The 22,231-nt window shown below is 49.3% G+C and overlaps 1 protein-coding gene across 2 annotated transcripts in view; it reads left to right on the top strand.

The window, feature by feature from the left end:
- btk (Bruton agammaglobulinemia tyrosine kinase) overlaps window positions 1-22,231 on the top strand; it is a 424,430-nt gene that overhangs the window by 136,095 nt on the left and 266,104 nt on the right. For both annotated transcript variants that reach the window (XM_041196306.1, XM_041196307.1), the window contains exons 13-14: window positions 3,199-3,370; window positions 3,894-4,110. In XM_041196306.1, the coding sequence (XP_041052240.1) occupies window positions 3,199-3,370; window positions 3,894-4,110 (389 nt within the window). The remainder of the gene's footprint in view (window positions 1-3,198; window positions 3,371-3,893; window positions 4,111-22,231) is intronic.

Here is a 22,231-nt window from a genome sequence, read left to right as displayed (position 1 = left end):
CACATCGTCGCATTCTGCTGGACCAGGGTCTTCATAACGTCTGTCATCTTTCCCATGGAGACCTCCATAAGCACACGTGTAGGCACCACTTCACCAGAGAGCTCCTCCGACTCATATGCCACCCTTTTGAGGGCTTCCAACAGCACTGCGTAATGTTCCCCCACCTTTTGCCGACTCTCCAGAATGAACTGGAAGGCCAAATCCAGAGGCTTGTCATCTGATTCGTACCTGACAGATGCATCTTCCCCAGCTGTCTTCCGAGTGCCGGAGAGCTCGGCTGAACCTGCCTCCTCCTGCTGCCGGCACATGTCCGTGCGGTGACCACCAGATTGTAAACTCAAGCCTGCTCTAGATCTAGGTCCCACTGTGTGTTTGTGTGTGTGAAGCATGTGGGTAAACGCTGTGACAGGTCTTCCAGGTCTTCAATGGAGGAGGTGTTCTCTTGGCTGGAGGTGATGACCTGGATGGAGCTGAGAGACTGGCTGGTTGAGGGTGTTGGTCACTTGACAGAGCTCCCTGTGAACCAGAGTAGAGATAATTAGTGCATAGCAGCAGATTCAAAAGCAGGAGAGTGAACACTCTCAGCTGCGTTGAGAGAGGGATGATGTGATACAGGATCCTCACATGGGTGTTCGCCAATGACCTCACCGTCACTGCAGGCATGGTCCATGCCCTTACCAGTCATTGTGTTGGCATGCTCCTCAAAGTGAGTAAAGGGCCGAATGTGGGGGTGTCCACCCCTGGCCTGGGACTTCTCCCTGCTATTGTGAGCCATCTTCTCCTGCATGAAACAGATGGAGAGAGTGTGAGCAGGACAGATAGCACTGCGTGGAATGTTTATCTGGTGAGCAGAGCCATGGACGGAAATGGGGATGCGAGCTCCAGAGGATATTAGCCTGATGGAGATGTGAGGGTTTGTGTGAGTTAGTGGTGTTGTCCCTTGAGGTGTGAGATCCCTGTGGATGTGTGATGGGATTGTGAGTGTGTGAGTTGAGAGTGATGAGGTGGTTGACTTACGCTGGCAGAACGGATGAGAGCATTCACCCTATCCTGCACTGGATGGCTGACCTCCTCTGTGCTCTGGTGGCAATAACTGCCTCGCAGGCCGGATTGGTGACTCTAGTGGACCTCCTGCAGCCAGAGTGGGGGTAGGGGACATTGTGACAGCCTTCCACTGTGTCTAGTAGGCGCCCCAGAGAGATATCACTCAATTTGGAGGCTGCTGTCTTCTTTGCTTTTGGGGCCATCTGTCACCTTTAGCAGCCCTGGTCTGTAAACATTTAGTAGGCCCCGCCCCGGTGCACTTTAAGTATGGGACCTGGAGCGAGGAAGCGCTGAGGTCAAAGTAGGGTGGGCAAATCCGAGCCTGCCCACCAGCGTTTCTCATGAATGCATTATTAATAAGGAATTATATTAACCAGGAATGAGTTGATAGGGTGTGAAAACTTGCCATTGCAACCAACGGATAAAATGTCCTTTTCCTGCCCACAACCACACTTTGTACAAATCTGGGATGATTCCGCCCATGGACTGCAGCACCTTACACAGGATAACACAAAGTTTTCAAGGGATACAGAGACTTGTGTGAACCATTGATCAGTGGGTGGCACTCTTGCCTTTGAGTCTGAAGTTTTTGTGGTCAAGCCCCAGGATTTGAACACAAAAATCCAGGTTTTTCTGTCTTTCATTGATTGTATTGGATGGTGGAGCAGACTCAAAGGTCCATTTGGCATACTCCTGTTCTATTGCCTATAAAAATAAAAGAAAGACTTACATTTATATAGCACCTTTCAAAACCATAGGACATCCCAAAGCACTTTACAGCCAATTAAGTATTTTTAAAGTGTACTCACTATTGTAATGTAAGAAATGCAGCAGCCAATTTGTGAACAGCAAGCTCCCCCACACAGCAATAAAATAACAACCAGATAATCTGTTTTTGTGATGTTAATTGAAGTTTAAATATAGTTCAGGAGACCAAGATTCTTCCCTGCTCTTCCTCAGGTTAGTCATGGAATCTTTTGTATTCACCAGTGAGACACTCACTATAATGTTTCATCCAAAACACAGCACCCCTGACAGTGCAACACTCCCTCGGTAGTGCACTGGAGTGTCAGTTTTGATATTCTTGCTCAAACCCTGGAATTGGGATTAGACCACAGCATTGTGACTCAAAGATGAGAGTGCGAGTCACTGAGCCACAGCTGACACTAGTTCTTTCATAGCATAATTACGTTCTTATGGTTAGCTCTTGTGGGAATTCCGTCCCCTCGGTCCTTGATTCTGGGGGAAGGCTTGCTACTGGTCTGTCAAGTGCCTGAGTGGAACAAGGTCTGATGGAGCCTTCCCGAAAAGAGGCTATGCAGGGCTCTTGCGGGCGCTGGCATTCTAGTCAGCCAGAGAGTGCAATGCTATAAAGTGTATCAGACCCTGCGCTTATCAGAGATATTTGCAGAACCTGTGTATCTAATAGAGAGCTGCCCATTTATATGATAGAGATTAGCTGCCCCTATTTATTTTATAGAGACTAACAGGCCCTGTTTATATTAGAGAGACTAATAAGCCCTGTGAATAACTATACAGAATAGTTGCCCCTATTTCAGTATAAAGAACAGCACTCCCCTAAGAATAGGAAGCCAGTATTAGAAATCATTTTTGTGAAATGTTTGGTGTAATGTAATCCCTCTGAAATCTGAAGTTTTTTCTTCAATTCCCTCTCCTCAATTTGGTTTTCCTCTATTCCAGGCTGAATTCCCTCTCCTCAATGTGGTTTTCCTCTATTCCAGGCTGAATTCCCTCTCAACAATGCGGTTTTCCTCTATTCCAGGCTGAATTCCCTCTCCTCCCTCTCCTCAATGTGGTTTTCCTCTATTCCAGGCTGAATTCCCTCTCCTCCCTCTCCTCAATGTGGTTTTCCTCTATTACAGGCTGAATTCCCTCTCCTCAGTGTGGTTTTCCTCCATTCCAGGCTGAATTCCCTCTCCTCAATGCGGTTTTCCTCTATTCCAGGCTGAATTCCCTCTTCACAATGTGGTTTTCCTCTATTACAGGCTGAATTCCCTCTCCTCAATGTGGTTTTCCTCTATTACAGACTGAATTCCCTCTCCTCAGTGTGGTTTTCCTCTATTCCAGGCTGAATTCCCTCTTCACAATGTGGTTTTCCTCTATTCCAGGCTGATGTTTTTCCTTTCTTGTCAGGTGCCTGGGAGATCAATCCAGTGGACCTCACTTTCCTGAGGGAGCTGGGGAATGGGCAGTTTGGTGTTGTGAAACATGGTAAATGGCGGGGACAGTACGAGGTGGCCATAAAAATGATCAAAGAGGGCTCCATGTCTGAGGATGACTTCATTGATGAGGCTGAAACAATGATGTAAGTAAAGATATCAGAAAAATAATGAAATACAAGGATGTGAGACTCTAGCTGTCAATCAGCCAGCTCAGGATATGTATTGTATATCTCTGCTTTCCTGAGGAATGTTCAATAAGACGGTATAGAGGGAGCTTTGTTTCAATCAAACACTCCCAGGATAGGTACAATGTGGTATTAGATACAAGATATTGTAGAGGGAGCTTCAATTAGTATCTAACCCCATGCTGTACCTGCCCTGGGAGCGTTTGATGGGGACAGTGTAGAGGGAGATTTACTCTGTATCTAATGCTGTGCTGTACCTGTCCTGGGATTGTTTGTTGGGGACAGTGTAGAGGGAGCTTTACTCTGTATCTAACCCCATGCTGTACCTGGCAGTTAATAAAACAATTTTAGCGTTAAAATCCCTGGGAGTATTTGATGTTGTGCTGGGTACTGTAAAGCATAAATAAGCTTGGGTTGTGATAAGAAATGTGTCACCTGACCTGGGTAAATGATCTCTTACCCTGTACCTCTGTTTTATTAGGAAGTTGAAACATGACAAGTTGGTGCAGTTATATGGTGTCTGCACAAAACAACGGCCAATCTATATCGTCACTGAGTTTATGTCAAATGGTTGCCTGTTGGATCACCTGAAGAAATATGGGAGAAAACTGAGCAGCTTACAACTGCTGGAGATGACCAAGGATGTGTGTGAAGCCATGGCATACCTAGAGTTACATAGGTTCCTGCACAGAGACCTGGTAAGGACAGAAAGATCAGCATCTTGTTACACTGCAAGCTTACTGCACTGTGGGATCATTGGTCCACAGTCCTGCCTTCACCTTTTACCTCATTGCCACTGTGGCTCTAACACTTGGTGAGACTACAAGAGGCCATGTATACATTAATACACACCCGGGAACAGGAGACTGAATCAAAAGTCACACCCGGAACTATAGACCCAATAGGGAGTCAAGTTCAGGAATAACTGACCCAATAGAGAGTCATACATAGGAACTGCAGACTTAATCGAGAGTTACACTCAGATGCTACAAACCCAATGGAGGGTGACACCTGGGAACTACATTCCCAATAGAGGGTGACACCCGGGAACTACATTCCCAATAGAGGGTGACACCTGGGAACTACAGTCCCAATAGAGAGTCACACCCAGGAACATCAGACCCAATAGAGAGTCACACTCAAAAACTCCAGACCTAATGGCGAGTCACACTTGGGAACCACAGACCCAAAGGCGAGTCACACTTGGGCACCACAGACTCAAAAGCGAGTCACACTCAGGAACCACAGACCCAATGGTGAGTCACACTCAGGAACTACAGACTCAAAGGCAAGGCACACTCTGGAACCACAGATCCAATGGCGAGTCATACTCAGGAACCACAGACACAAAGGCGAGTCACACTTGGGAACCACAGAGCCAATGGCGAGTCACACTCAGGAACCACAGACCCAATGGTGAGTTACACTCAGGAACCACAGACCCAATGGTGAGTCACACTCAGGAACCACAGACCAAATGGCGAGTCACACTCAGTTGCTACAGAGCCAATGGCGAGTCACACTCAGGAACTACAGGCCCAATAGAGAGTCACATTCATGAACCACAGACACAATGGGAGTCACACTCAGGAATCACAGACACAAATGTGAGTCACACTCAGAAACCACAGAAGCAAAGGCGAGTCACAGTCAGGAACTACAGGCCCAATAGAGAGTCACATTCATGAACAACAGACCCAATGGTGAGTCACACTCAAAAACTACAGAGCCAATGGCAAGTCACATTCAGGAACCACAGACCCAATGGCGAATCACACTCAGGAACCACAGACGCAATGGGAGTCACACTCAGGAATCATAGACACAAAGGCGAGTCACACTCAGGAACCACAGACCCAATGGTGAGTCACACTCAGGAACCATAGACCCAATTGCGAGTCACACTCAGGTGCTACAGAGCCAATGGCGAGTCACACTCAGGAAATACAGACCCAATAGAGAGTCACACTCAGGAACCACAGACCCAATGGGAGTCACACTCAGGAATCACAGACACAAAGGTGAGTCACACTCAGTTGCTACAGACCCAATGGCGAGTCACACTCAGGAACTACGGGCCCCATAGAGAGTCACATTCATGAACCACAGACCCAATGGCGAGTCGCACTCAGGAACTACAGACCCAATGGCGAGTCACACTCAGGAACCACAGACCCAATAGAGAGTCACACTCAGGAACCCCAGACCCAATGGTGAGTCACGCTCAGGAACTACAGACCTAATAGAGAGTCACATTCATGAACCACAGACCCAATGGCGAGTCGCACCCAGGAACTACAGAGCCAATGGCGAGTCACACTCAGGAACCACAGACCCAATAGAGAGTCACACTCAGGAACCACAGACACAATGGGAGTCACACTCAGGAATCACAGACACAAATGCGAGTCACGCTCAGAAACCACAGAAGCAAAGGCGAGTCAGAGTCAGGAACTACAGGCCCAATAGAGAGTCACATTCGTGAACAAAAGACCCAATGTTGAGTGACACTCAGGAACTACAGAGCCAATGGCAAGTCACACTCAGGAACTACAGAGACAATGGCGAATCACACTCAGGAACCACACACACAAAGGCGAGTCACACTCAGGAACCACAGACGCAATAGAGAGTCACGCTCAGGAACTACAGGCCCAATATGGAGTCACATTCATGAACAAAAGACCCAATGGCGAGTCACACTCAGGAATCATAGACACAAAGGTGAGTCACACTCAGGAACCACAGACCCAATGGTGAGTCACACTCAGGAACCACAGACCCAATGGTGAGTTACACTCAGGAACCACAGGCCCAATGGTGAGTCACACTCAGGAACTACAGAGCCAATGGCGAGTCACACTCAGGAAACACAGACCCATTAGAGAGTCACACTCAGGAACCACACACACAATGGCAAGTCACACTCAGGTACCACAGACCCAATGGTGAGACACACTCAGGAAACAAAGACCAAATGGTGAGTCAAACTCAGGAACCACAGACCCAATGGTGAGTTACACTCAGGAACCACAGGCCCAATGGTGAGTCACACTCAGGAACCACAGACCAAATGGTGAGTCACACTCAGGAACCACAGACAAAATGGCGAGTCACACTCAGTTGCTACAGAGCCAATGGCGAGTCACACTCAGGAACTACAGACCCAATAGAGAGTCACATTCATGAACCACAGAGCCAATGGCGAGTCGCACTCAGGAACTACAGAGCCAATGGCGGGTCACACTCAGGAACCACAGACCCAATAGAGAGTCACACTCAGGAACCCCAGACACAATGGGAGTCACACTCAGGAATCGCAGACACAAATGCGAGTCACGCTCAGAAACCACAGAAGCAAAGGCGAGTCACAGTCAGGAACTACAGACCCAATAGAGAGTCACATTCATGAACAACAGACTCAATGGTGAGTCACACTCAAAAGCTACAGAACCAATGGCAAGTCACACTCAGGAACCTCAGACCCAATGGCGAGTCACACTCAAGAACCACAGACGCAATGGGAGTCACACTCAGGAATCAAAGGCGAGTCACAGTCAGGAACCACAGACCCAATGGTGAGTCACAATCAGGAACCACAGACCAATGGTGAGTCACACTCAGGAACCACAGACCAAATGGTGAGTCACACTCAGTTGCTACAGAGCCAATGGCGAGTCACACTCAGGAAATACAGACCCAATGGCGAGTCGCACTCAGGAACTACAGAGCCAATGGCGAGTCACACTCAGGAAACACAGACCCGTTAGAGAGTCACACTCAGGAACCACACACACAATGGCAAGTCACACTCAGGTACCACAGACCCAATGGTGAGTCACACTCAGGAACCACAGACCCAATGGTGAGTTGCACTCAGGAACCACAGACCCAATGGTGAGTCACACTCAGGAACCACAGACCAAATGGAGAGTCACACTCAGTTGCTACAGAGCCAATGGCGAGTCACACTCAGGAACTACAGACCCAATAGAAAGTCACATTCATGAACCACAGACCCAATGGCGAGTCGCACCCAGGAACTACAGAGCCAATGGCGAGTCACACTCAGGAACCACAGACCCAATAGAGAGTCACACTCAGGAACCACAGACACAATGGGAGTCACACTCAGAAATCACAGATACAAATGCGAGTCACGCTCAGAAACCACAGAAGCAAAGGCGAGTCACAGTCAGGAACTACAGGCCCAATAGAGAGTCACATTCATGAACAAAAGACCCAATGTTGAGTGACACTCAGGAACTACAGAGCCAATGGCAAGTCACACTCAGGCACTACAGGGACAATGGCGAATCACACTCAGGAACCACACACACAAAGGCGAGTCACACTCAGGAACCACAGACGCAATAGAGAGTCACGCTCAGGAACTACAGGCCCAATATGGAGTCACATTCATGAACAAAAGACCCAATAGCGAGTCACACTCAGGAATCATAGACACAAACGAGTCACACTCAGGAACCACAGACCCAATGGTGAGTCACACTCAGGAACCACAGACACAATGGTGAGTTACACTCAGGAACCACAGGCCCAATGGTGAGTCACACTCAGGAACCACAGACCAAATGGTGAGTCACAATCAGTTGCTACAGACCCAATGGTGAGTCACACTCAGGAACCACAGACAAAATGGCGAGTCACACTCAGTTGCTACAGAGCCAATGGCGAGTCACACTCAGGAACTACAGACCCAATAGAGAGTCACATTCATGAACCACAGAGCCAATGGCGAGTCGCACTCAGGAACTACAGAGCCAATGGCGGGTCACACTCAGGAACCACAGACCCAATAGAGAGTCACACTTAGGAACCCCAGACACAATGGGAGTCACACTCAGGAATCGCAGACACAAATGCGAGTCACGCTCAGAAACCACAGAAGCAAAGGCGAGTCACAGTCAGGAACTACAGACCCAATAGAGAGTCACATTCATGAACAACAGACCCAATGGTGAGTCACACTCAAAAACTACAGAACCAATGGCAAGTCACACTCAGGAACCTCAGACCAAATGGCGAGTCACACTCAAGAACCACAGACGCAATGGGAGTCACACTCAGGAATCAAAGGCGAGTCACAGTCAGGAACCACAGACCCAATGGTGAGTCACAATCAGGAACCACAGACCAATGGTGAGTCACACTCAGGAACCACAGACCAAATGGTGAGTCACACTCAGTTGCTACAGAGCCAATGGCGAGTCACACTCAGGAACCACAGACCCAATGGCGAGTCGCACTCAGGAACTACAGAGCCAATGGCGAGTCACACTCAGGAAACACAGACCCGTTAGAGAGTCACACTCAGGAACCACACACACAATGGCAAGTCACACTCAGGTACCACAGGCCCAATGGTGAGTCACACTCAGTTGCTACAGAGCCAATGGCGAGTCACACTCAGGAACTACAGAGCCAATGGCGGGTCACACTCAGGAACCACAGACCCAATGGAGAGTCACACTCAGGAACCCCAGACACAATGGGAGTCACACTCAGGAATCGCAGACACAAATGCGAGTCACGCTCAGAAACCACAGAAGCAAAGGCGAGTCACAGTCAGGAACTACAGGCCCAATACAGAGTCACATTCATGAACAACGGACCCAATGGTGAGTCACACTCAAAAACTACAGAACCAATGGCAAGTCACACTCAGCAACCCCAGACCCGTTAGAGAGTCACACTCAGGAACCACACACACAATGGCAAGTCACACTCAGGTACCACAGACCCAATGGTGAGTCACACTCAGGAACCACAGACCCAATGGTGAGTTGCACTCAGGAACCACAGACCCAATGGTGAGTCACACTCAGGAACTACAGACCAAATGGAGAGTCACACTCAGTTGCTACAGAGCCAATGGCGAGTCACACTTAGGAACTACAGGCCCAATAGAGAGTAACATTCATGAACCACAGACCCAATGGCGAGTCGCACTCAGGAACTACAGAGCCAATGGCGAGTCACACTCAGGAACCACAGACCCAATAGAGAGTCACACTCAGGAACCACAGACACAATCGGAGTCACGCTCAGGAAACACAAATCCAATGGTGAGTCACGCTCAGGAACTACAGAACCAATAGGGAGTCACACTCAGGAACCACAGACCAAATGGGAGTCACACTCAGGAACGACAGGCCCATTCATGAACTACCGGCCTAATTGAGAGTCGTACTCAGGAACCACAGACCCAATGGCGAGTCCCACTCGGGAACCACAGAACCAATGGGAGTCACACTCAGAAAACACACACACAAAGGCGACTCACACTCAGGAACCACAGACGCAGTAGAGAGTCACACTCAGAAACTACAGGCCCAATAGAGAGTCACATTCATGAACAACAGACCCAATGGCGAGTCACACTCAGGAACGACACAGCCAATGGCAAGTCACACTCAGGAACCACAGACCCCAATGGTGAGTCACACTCAGGAACCACAGACCCAATGGTGAGTTACACTCAGGAACCACAGACCCAATGGTGAGTTATACTCAGGAACCAAAGACCAAATGGCGAATCACACTCAGTTGCTACAGACCCAATGGTGAGTCACATTCAGGAACCACAGACAAAATGGTGAGACACGCTCAGTTGCTACAGAGCCAATGGTGAGTCACACTCAGGAACCACAGACCCAATAGAGAGTCAAATTCATGAACCACAGACCCAATGGTGAGTCGCAATCAGGATCTACAGAGCCAATGGCGAGTCACACTCAGGGACCACAGACCCAATAGAGAGTCACAATCAGGAATCACAGACACAATGGTGAGTCACACTCAGGAATCACAGACACAAATGCGAGTCACACTCAGAAACCACAGAAGCAAAGGCGAGTCACAGTCAGGAACGACAGGCCCAAAAGAGAGTCACATTCATGAACAACAGACCCAATGGTGAGTCACACTCAGCAACCACAGACCCAATGGCGAATCACACTCAGGAACCACAGACCCAATGGTGAGTCACACTCAGGAATCATAGACCCAATGGTGAGTCACACTCAGGAACCACAGACCCAATGGTGAGTTACACTCAGGAAACACAGACCCAATGGTGAGTCACACTCAGGAACCACAGACCAAATGGCGAGTCACACTCAGATGCTACAGACCCAATGGTGAGTCACACTCAGGAACCACAGACACAATGGCGAGTCATGCTCAGGAACTACAGAGCCAATGGTGAGTCACACTCAGGAACCACACACCCAAAGGCAAGTCACACTCAGGAACCACAGACCCAATGGTGAGTCACACTCAGGAACTACAGGCCCAATAGAGAGTCACATTCATGAACTACAGGCCCAATAGAAAGTCACACTAAGGAACTACAGATCCAATGGCAAGTCACACTCAGGAACCACAGACCTAATTGGAGTCACACTCAGGAATCACAGAAACAAAGGCGAGTCACACTAAGGGACCACAGACCCAATAGAGAGTCACACTCAAGAACCACAGACCCAATTGGAGTCACACTCAGGAATCACAGACACAAAGGCGAGTCACACTGCGGAACCACAGACCCAATAGAGAGTCACACTCAGGAACCACAGACCCAATAGAGACTCACACTCAGGAAACATAGACCCAATGGTGAGTCACACTCAGGAACCATAGACCGAATGGCGAGTCACACTCAGGTGCTATAGAGCCAATGGCGAGTCACACTCAGGAGTCACAGACACAAAGGCGAGTCACACACAAGAACCACAGACCCAAAGGCGAGTCATACTCAGGAACCACAGAGCCAATGTTGAGTCACACTCAGGAACCACCGATCCAATGGTGAGTCACACTCAGGAACCACAGACCCAATGGTGAGTCACACTCAGGAACTACAGACCCAATGGTGAGACACACTCAGGAACCACAGACCAAATGGCGAGTCATACTCAGTTGCTACAGAGCCAATGGCGAGTCTCACTCAGGAAATACAGGCCCAATAGAGAGTCACATTCATGAACCACAGACCCAATGGCGAGTCACACTCAGGAACTACAGAGCCAATGGCGAGTCACACTCAGGAACCACAGACCCAATAGAGAGTCACACTCAGGAACCACAGACACAATGGGAGTCACACTCAGGAATTGCAGACACAAATGTGAGTCACACTCAGAAACCACAGACCCAATGGCGAGTCAAACTCAGGAACTACAGACCCAATGGCGAGTCACACTCAGGAACCACAAATCCAATGGCGAGTCACACTCAGGAACTACAGAACCAATAGAGAGTCACACTCAGGAACTACAGACCCAATGGCGAGTCACACTCAGGAACGACAGGCCCAATAGAGAGTCATATTCATGAACTACAGGCCTAATAGAGAGTCATACTCAGGAACCACAGACCCAATGGCGAGTCCAACTCAGGAACCACAGACAAAATGGCGAGTCACACTCAGTTGCTACAGAGCCAATGGCGAGTCACACTAAGGAACTACAGACCCAATAGAGAGACACATTCATGAACCACAGACCCAATGGTGAGTTGCACTCAGGAATCACAGACACAAATGTGAGTCACGCTCAGAAACCACAGAAGCAAAGGCGAGTCACAGTCAGGATTTACAGGCCCAATAGAGAGTCACATTCATGAACAACAGACCCAATGGTGAGTCACACTCAGGAACTACAGACCCAATGGCGAATCACACTCAGGAACCACACACACCAAGGCGAGTCACACTCAGGAACGACAGACGCAATAGAGAGTCACACTCAGGAACTACAGGTCCAAGAGCAAGTCACATTCATGAACAACAGACCCAATGGTGACTCACACTCAGGAACTACAGGGCCAATGGCAAGTCACACTCAGAAACCACAGAAGCAAAGGCACAGTCAGGAACTACAGGCCCAATAAAGAGTCACATTCATGAACAACAGACCCAAAGGTGAGTCACACTCAGGAACCACAGACCCAATGGTGAGTCACACTCAGGAACTGCAGGCCCAATAGAGAGTCACACTCAGGAATCATGGACACAAATGAGAGTCACACTCAGGAACCACAGACCCAAAGGTGAGTCACACTCAGGAACCACAGACCCAATGGTGAGTCACACTCAGGAACTACAGGCCCAATAGAGAGTCACATTCATGAACTACAGGCCCAATAGAAAGTCACACTAAGGAACTACAGACCCAATGGCAAGTCACACTCAGGAACCACAGACCTTATTGGAGTCACACTCAGGAATCACAGACACAAAGGCGAGTCACACTAAGGAAACACAGACCCAATAGAGAGTCACACTCAAGAACCACAAACCCAATTGGAGTCACACTCAGGAATCACAGACACAAAGGCAAGTCACACTGCGGAACCACAGACCCAATAGAGAGTCACACTCAGGAACCACAGACCCAATAGAGACTTACACTCAGGAACTACAGACCCAAAGGTGCGTCACACTCAGGAACCATAGACCGAATGGCGAGTCACACTCAGGAACTACAGGCCCAATAGAGAGTCACATTCATGAACTACAGGCCCAATAGAAAGTCACACTAGGGAACTACAGACCCAATGGCAAGTCACACTCAGGAACCACAGACCTAATTGGAATCACACTCAGGAATCACAGACACAAAGGCGAGTCATACTCAGGAACCACAGAGCCAATGTTGAGTCACACTCAGGAACCACCGATCCAATGGTGAGTCACACACAGGAACCACAGACCCAATGGTGAGTCACACTCAGGAACCACAGACCCAATGGTGAGTCACACTCAGGAACTATAGACCCAATGGTGAGACAAACTCAGGAACCACAGACCAAATGGCGAGTCACACTCTGTTGCTACAGACCCAATGGTGAGTCACACTCAGGAACCACAGACCAAATGGCGAGTCACACTCAGTTGCTACAGAGCCAATGGCGAGTCACACTCAGGAAATACAGGCCCAATAGAGAGTCACATTCATGGACCACAGACCCAATGGCGAGTCGCACTCAGGAACTACAGAGCCAATGGCGAGTCACACTCAGGAACCACAGACCCAATAGAGAGTCACACTCAGGAACCACAGACACAATGGGAGTCACACTCAGGAATTGCAGACACAAATGCGAGTCACACTCAGGAAACACAGACCCAATGGTGAGTTACACTCAGGAACCACAGACCCAATAGAGAGTCAAATTCATGAACCACAGACCCAATGGTGAGTCGCAATCAAGATCCACAGAGCCAATGGCAAGTCACACTCAGGAACCACAGACCCAATAGAGAGTCACACTCAGGAATCACAGACACAATGGTGAGTCACACTCAGGAGTCACAGACACAAATGCGAGTTACACTCAGAAACCACAGAACCAAAGACGAGTCACACTCAGGAACCACAGACCAAATGGCGAGTCATGCTCCAAAACTACAGACCCAATGGTGAGTCACACTCAGGAACTACAGGCCCAATAGAGAGTCACATTCATGAACTACAGGCCCAATAGAAAGTCACACTAAGGAACTACAGACCCAATGGCAAGACACTCAGGAACCACAGACCTAATTGGAGTCACACTCAGGAATCACAGACACAAAGGCGAGTCACACTAAGGAACCACAGCCCCAATAGAGAGTCACACTCAAGAACCACAAACCCAATTGGAGTCACACTCAGGAATCACAGACACAAAGGCGAGTCACACTGCGGAACCACAGACCCAATAGAGAGTCACACTCAGGAACCACAGACCCAATAGAGACTCAAACTCAGGAACCACAGACCCAATGGTGAGTCACACTCAGGAACCATAGACCGAATGGCGAGTCACACTCAGGTGCTATAGAGCCAATGGCGAGTCACACTCAGGAATCACAGACACAAAGGCGAGTCACACTCAGGAACCACAGACCCAAAGGCGAGTCACACTCAGGAAACACAGACCCAAAGGCGAGTCATACTCAGGAACCGCAGCGCCAATGTTGAGTCACACTCAGGAACCACCGATCCAATGGTGAGTCACTCACAGGAACCACAGACCCAATGGTGAGTCACACTCAGGAACCACAGACCCAATGGTGAGTCACACTCAGGAACTACAGACCCAATGGTGAGACACACTCAGGAACCACAGACCAAATGGCGAGTCACATTCAGTTGCTACAGAGCCAATGGCGAGTCACACTCAGAAAATACAGGCCCAATAGAGAGTCACATTCATGAACAACAGACCCAATGGTGAGTCGCACTCAGGAACTACAGAGCCAATGGCGAGTCACACTCAGGAACCACAGACCCAATAGAGAGTCACACTCAGGAACCACAGAAACAATGGGAGTCACACTCAGGAATTGCAGACACAAATGCGAGTCACACTCAGGAACCACAAATCCAATGGCGAGTCACACTCAGGAACTACAGACCCAATGGCGAGTCACACTCAGGAACCACAGACCCAATGGTGAGTCACACTCAGGAACTACAGACCCAATGGTGAGACACACTCAGGAACCACAGACCAAATGGCGAGTCACATTCAGTTGCTGCAGAGCCAGTGGCGAGTCACACTCAGAAAATACAGGCCCAATAGAGAATCACATTCATGAACCACAGACCCAAAGGTGAGTCGCACTCAGGAACTACAGAGCCAATGGCGAGTCACACTCAGGAACCACAGACCCAATAGAGAGTCACACTCAGGAACCACAGACACAATGGGAGTCACACTCAGGAATTGCAGACACAAATGCGAGTCACACTCAGAAACCACAGACCCAATGGCGAGTCACACTCAGGAACTACAGGCCCTATGGCGAGTCACACTCAGGAACCACAAATCCAATGGCAAGTCACACTCAGGAACTACAGAACCAATAGAGAGTCACACTCAGGAACTACAGACCCAATGGCGAGTCACACTCAGGAACGACAGGCCCAATAGAGAGTCACATTCATGAACTGCAGGCCTAATAGAGAGTCATACTCAGGAACCACAGACCCAATGGCGAGTCCCACTCAGGAACCACAGACCAAATGGCGAGTCACACTCAGTTGCTGAAGACCCAATGGTGACTCACACTCAGGAACCACAGACAAAATGGCGAGTCACACTCAGTTGCTACCGAGCCAATGGCGAGTCACACTCAGGAACTACAGACCCAATGGTGAGTTGCACTCAGGAATCACAGACACAAATGCGAGTCACGCTCAGAAACCACAGAAGCAAAGGCGAGTCACAGTCAGGAACTACAGGCCCAATAGAGAGTCACATTCATGAACAACAGACGCAATAGTGAGTCACACTCAGGAACTACAGACCCAATGGCGAATCACACTCAGGAACCACACACACAAAGGCGAGTCACACTCAGGAACGACAGACGCAATAGAGAGTCACACTCAGGAACTACAGGTCCAAGAGCGAGTCACAATCATGAACAACAGACCAATAGCGAGTCACACTCAGGAACTACAGAGCCAATGGCAAGTCACACTCAGAAACCGCAGAAGCAAAGGCGAGTCACAGTCAGGAACTACAGGCCCAATAGAGAGTCACATTCATGAACAACAGACACAATGGCGAGTCACACTCAGGAACCACAGACCCAATTGCGAATCATATTCAGGAACCGCAGACACAATGGGAGTCACACTCAGGAATCATAGACACAAATGCGAGTCACTCTCAGGAACCACAGACCCAAAGGCGAGTCAAACTCAGGAACCACAGACCCAATGGTGAGTCACACTCAGGAAACACAGACACAAAGGCGAGTCACACTGCGGAACCACAGACCCAATAGAGAGTCACACTCAGGAACCACAGACCCAATAGAGACTCAAACTCAGGAACCACAGACCCAATGGTGAGTCACACTCAGGAACCATAGACCGAATGGCGAGTCACACTCAGGTGCTATAGAGCCAATGGCGAGTCACACTCAGGAATCACAGACACAAAGGCGAGTCACACTCAGGAACCACAGACCCAAAGGCGAGTCACACTCAGGAAACACAGACCCAAAGGCGAGTCATACTCAGGAACCGCAGCGCCAATGTTGAGTCACACTCAGGAACCACCGATCCAATGGTGAGTCACTCACAGGAACCACAGACCCAATGGTGAGTCACACTCAGGAACCACAGACCCAATGGTGAGTCACACTCAGGAACTACAGACCCAATGGTGAGACACACTCAGGAACCACAGACCAAATGGCGAGTCACATTCAGTTGCTACAGAGCCAATGGCGAGTCACACTCAGAAAATACAGGCCCAATAGAGAGTCACATTCATGAACAACAGACCCAATGGTGAGTCGCACTCAGGAACTACAGAGCCAATGGCGAGTCACACTCAGGAACCACAGACCCAATAGAGAGTCACACTCAGGAACCACAGAAACAATGGGAGTCACACTCAGGAATTGCAGACACAAATGCGAGTCACACTCAGAAACCACAGACCCAATGGCGAGTCACACTCAGGAACTACAGGCCCAATGGCGAGTCACACTCAGGAACCACAAATCCAATGGCGAGTCACACTCAGGAACTACAGAACCAATAGAGAGTCACACTCAGGAACTGCAGACCCAATGGTGAGACACACTCAGGAACCACAGACCAAATGGCGAGTCACATTCAGTTGCTGCAGAGCCAGTGGCGAGTCACACTCAGAAAATACAGGCCCAATAGAGAATCACATTCATGAACCACAGACCCAAAGGTGAGTCACACTCAGGAACTACAGAGCCAATGGCGAGTCACACTCAGGAACCACAGACCCAATAGAGAGTCACACTCAGGAACCACAGACACAATGGGAGTCACACTCAGGAATTGCAGACACAAATGCGAGTCACACTCAGAAACCACAGACCCAATGGCGAGTCACACTCAGGAACTACAGGCCCTATGGCGAGTCACACTCAGGAACCACAAATCCAATGGCAAGTCACACTCAGGAACTACAGAACCAATAGAGAGTCACACTCAGGAACTACAGACCCAATGGCGAGTCACACTCAGGAACGACAGGCCCAATAGAGAGTCACATTCATGAACTGCAGGCCTAATAGAGAGTCATACTCAGGAACCACAGACCAAATGGCGAGTCACACTCAGTTGCTGCAGACCCAATGGTGACTCACACTCAGGAACCATAGACAAAATGGCGAGTCACACTCAGTTGCTACCGAGCCAATGGCGAGTCACACTCAGGAACTACAGACCCAATGGTGAGTTGCACTCAGGAATCACAGACACAAATGCGAGTCACGCTCAGGAACCACAGAAGCAAAGGCGAGTCACAGTCAGGAACTACAGGCCCAATAGAGAGTCACATTCATGAACAACAGACGCAATAGTGAGTCACACTCAGGAACTACAGACCCAATGGCGAATCACACTCAGGAACCACACACACAAAGGCGAGTCACACTCAGGAACGACAGACGCAATAGAGAGTCACACTCAGGAACTACAGGTCCAAGAGCGAGTCACAATCATGAACAACAGACCAATAGCGAGTCACACTCAGGAACTACAGAGCCAATGGCAAGTCACACTCAGAAACCGCAGAAGCAAAGGCGAGTCACAGTCAGGAACTACAGGCCCAATAGAGAGTCACATTCATGAACAACAGACACAATGGCGAGTCACACTCAGGAACCACAGACCCAATTGCGAATCATATTCAGGAACCGCAGACACAATGGGAGTCACACTCAGGAATCATAGACACAAATGCGAGTCACTCTCAGGAACCACAGACCCAAAGGCGAGTCAAACTCAGGAACCACAGACCCAATGGTGAGTCACACTCAGGAACTACAGGCCCAATAGAGAGTCACATTCATGAACTACAGACCCAATAGAAAGTCACACTAAGGAGCTACAGACCCAATGGCAAGTCACACTAAGGAAACACAGACCTAATTGGAGTCACACTCAGGAAACACAGACCTAATTGGAGTCACACTCAGGAATCACAGACACAAAGGTGAGTCACACTAAGGAACCACAGACCCAATAGAGAGTCACACTCAAGAACCACAAACCCAATTGGAGTCACACTCAGGAATCACAGACACAAAGGCAAGTCACACTGCGGTACCACAGACCCAATAGAGAGTCACACTCAGGAACCACAGACCCAATAGAGACTCACACTCAGGAACCACAGACCCAATGGTGAGTCACACTCAGGAACCATAGACCGAATGGCGAGTCACACTCAGGTGCTATAGAGCCAATGTTGAGTCACATTCAGGAACCACCGATCCAATGGTGAGTCACACACAGAACCACAGACCCAATGGTGAGTCTCACTCAGGAACCACAGACCCAATGGTGAATCACACTCAGTTGCTACAGGCCCAATGGTGAGTCACACTCAGGAACCACAGACCAAATGGCGAGTCACATTCATGAACCACAGACCCAATGGCGAGTCGGACTCAGGAACTACAGAGCCAATGGCGAGTCACACTCAGGAACCACAGACCCAATAGAGAGTCACACTCAGGATCCACAGACACAGTGGGAGTCACACTCAGGAATTGCAGACACAAATGCGAGTCACACTCAGAAACCACAGACCCAATGGCGAGTCACACTCAGGAACTACAGACCCAATGGTGAGTCACACTCAGGAACCACAAATCCAATGGCGAGTCACACTCAGGACCTACAGAACCAATAGAGAGTCACACTCAGGAACAACAGACCCAATGGCGAGTCACACTCAGGAACGACAGGCCCAATAGAGAGTCACATTCATGAACTATAGGCCTAATAGAGAGTCATACTCAGGAACCACAGACCCAATGGCGAGTCCCACTCAGGAACCACAGACCAAATGGCGAGTCACACTCAGTTGCTACAGACCAAATGGTGAGTCACACTCAGCAACCACAGACAAAATGGCCAGTCACACTCAGTTGCTACAGAGCCAATGGCGAGTCACACTCAGGAACTACAGACCCAATAGAGAGTCACATTCATGAACCACAGACCCAATGGTGATTTGCACTCAGGAATCACAGACACAAATGCGAGTCACGCTCAGAAACCACAGAAGCAAAGGCGAGTGACAGTCAGGAACTACAGGCCCAATAGAGAGTCACATTCATGAACAACAGACCCAATGGTGAGTCACACTCAGGAACCACAGACCCAATTGCGAATCACACTCAGGAACCGCAGACCCAATGGGAGTCACACTCAGGAATCATAGACACAAATGCGAGTCACACTCAGGAACCACAGACCCAAAGGCGAGTCACACTCAGGAACCACAGACCCAATGGTGAGTCACACTCAGGAACTACAGGCCCAATAGAGAGTCACATTCATGAACTACAGGCCCAATAGAAAGTCACACTAAGGAGCTACAGACACAAAGGCGAGTCACACTAAGGAACCACAGACCCAATAGAGAGTCACACTCAAGAACCACAAACCCAATTGGAGTCACACTCAGGAATCACAGACACAAAGGCAAGTCACACTGCGGAACCACAGACCCAATAGAGAGTCACACTCAGGAACCACAGACCCAATAGAGACTCACACTCAGGAACCACAGACCCAATGGTGAGTCACACTCAGGAACTACAGGCCCAATAGAGAGTCACATTCATGAACTACAGGCCCAATAGAAAGTCACACTAAGGAGCTACAGACCCAATGGCAAGTCACACTCAGGAACCACAGACCTAATTGGAGTCACACTCAGGAATCACAGACACAAAGGCGAGTCACACTAAGGAACCACACACCCAATAGAGAGTCACACTCAAGAACCACAAACCCAATTGGAGTCACACTCAGGAATCACAGACACAAAGGCAAGTCACACTGCGGTACCACAGACCCAATAGAGAGTCACACTCAGGAACCACAGACCCAATAGAGACTCACACTCAGGAACCACAGACCCAATGGTGCGTCACACTCAGGAACCATAGACCGAATGGCGAGTCACACTCAGGTGCTATAGAGCCAATGTTGAGTCACATTCAGGAACCACCGATCCAATGGTGAGTCACACACAGAACCACAGACCCAATGGTGAGTCTCACTCAGGAACCACAGACCCAATGGTGAATCACACTCAGTTGCTACAGGCCCAATGGTGAGTCACACTCAGGAACCACAGACCAAATGGCGAGTCACACTCAGTTGCTACAGAGCCAATGGCGAGTCACACTCAGGAAATACAGGCCCAATAGAGAGTCACATTCATGAACCACAGACCCAATGGCGAGTCGGACTCAGGAACTACAGAGCCAATGGCGAGTCACACTCAGGAACCACAGACCCAATAGAGAGTCACATTCAGGATCCACAGACACAATGGGAGTCACACTCAGGAATTGCAGACACAAATGCGAGTCACACTCAGAAACCACAGACCCAATGGCGAGTCACACTCAGGAACTACAGACCCAATGGCGAGTCACACTCAGGAACCACAAATCCAATGGCGAGTCACACTCAGGACCTACAGAACCAATAGAGAGTCACACTCAGGAACAACAGACCCAATGGCGAGTCACACTCAGGAACGACAGGCCCAATAGAGAGTCACATTCATGAACTATAGGCCTAATAGCGAGTCATACTCAGGAACCACAGACCCAATGGCGAGTCCCACTCAGGAACCACAGCCCAAATGGCGAGTCACACTCAGTTGCTACAGACCAAATGGTGAGTCACACTCAGCAACCACAGACAAAATGGCCAGTCACACTCAGTTGCTACAGAGCCAATGGCGAGTCACACTCAGGAACTACAGACCCAATAGAGAGTCACATTCATGAACCACAGACCCAATGGTGATTTGCACTCAGGAATCACAGACACAAATGCGAGTCACGCTCAGAAACCACAGAAGCAAAGGCGAGTGACAGTCAGGAACTACAGGCCCAAAAGAGAGTCACATTCATGAACAACAGACCCAATGATGAGTCACACTCAGCAACCACCGACCCAATGGCGAATCACACTCCGGAAACACACACAAAAAGGCGAGTCACACTCAGGAACCACAGACCCAATGGCGAATCACACTCAGGAACCACAGACCCAATGGGAGTCACACTCAGGAATCATAGACACAAAGGCAAGTCACACTCAGGAACCACAGACCCAATGGTGAGTCACACTCAGGAACCACAGACGCAATGGTGAGTTACACTCAGGAAACACAGACCCAATGGTGAGTCACACTCAGGAACCACAGACCAAATGTTGAGTCACACTCAGTTGCTACAGACCCAATGGTGAGTCACACTCAGGAATCACAGACACAAATGCGAGTCACACTCAGAAACCAAAGAAGCAAAGGCGAGTCACAGTCAGGAAACACAGACCCAATGGTGAGTCACACTCAGGAACCACAGACCAAATGTTGAGTCACACTCAGTTGCTACAGACCCAATGGTGAGTCACACTCAGGAATCACAGACACAAAAGCGAGTAATACTCAGAAACCACAGAACCAAAGACGAGTCACACTAAGGAACCACAGACCCAATGGCGAGTCATGCTCCGAAACTACAGACCCAAAGGCGAGTCACACTCAGGAACCACAGACCCAATGGTGAGTCACACTCAGGAACTACAAAGCCAATGACAAGTCACACTCAGAAACCACAGAAGCAAAGGCGAGTCACATTCATGAACTACAGGCCCAATAGAAAGTCACACTAAGGAACTACAGACCCAATGGCAAGACACACTCAGGAACCACAGACCTAATCGGAGTCACACTCAGGAATCACAGACACAAAGGCGAGTCACACTA

Source organism: Carcharodon carcharias, chromosome 9 (genome assembly GCF_017639515.1).
Source record: "Carcharodon carcharias isolate sCarCar2 chromosome 9, sCarCar2.pri, whole genome shotgun sequence".
NCBI lineage: Eukaryota > Metazoa > Chordata > Chondrichthyes > Lamniformes > Lamnidae > Carcharodon > Carcharodon carcharias.
The sequence above is the reverse complement of the archived record's forward strand: the minus strand, read 5'-3'. Positions and strand labels throughout refer to the sequence as shown.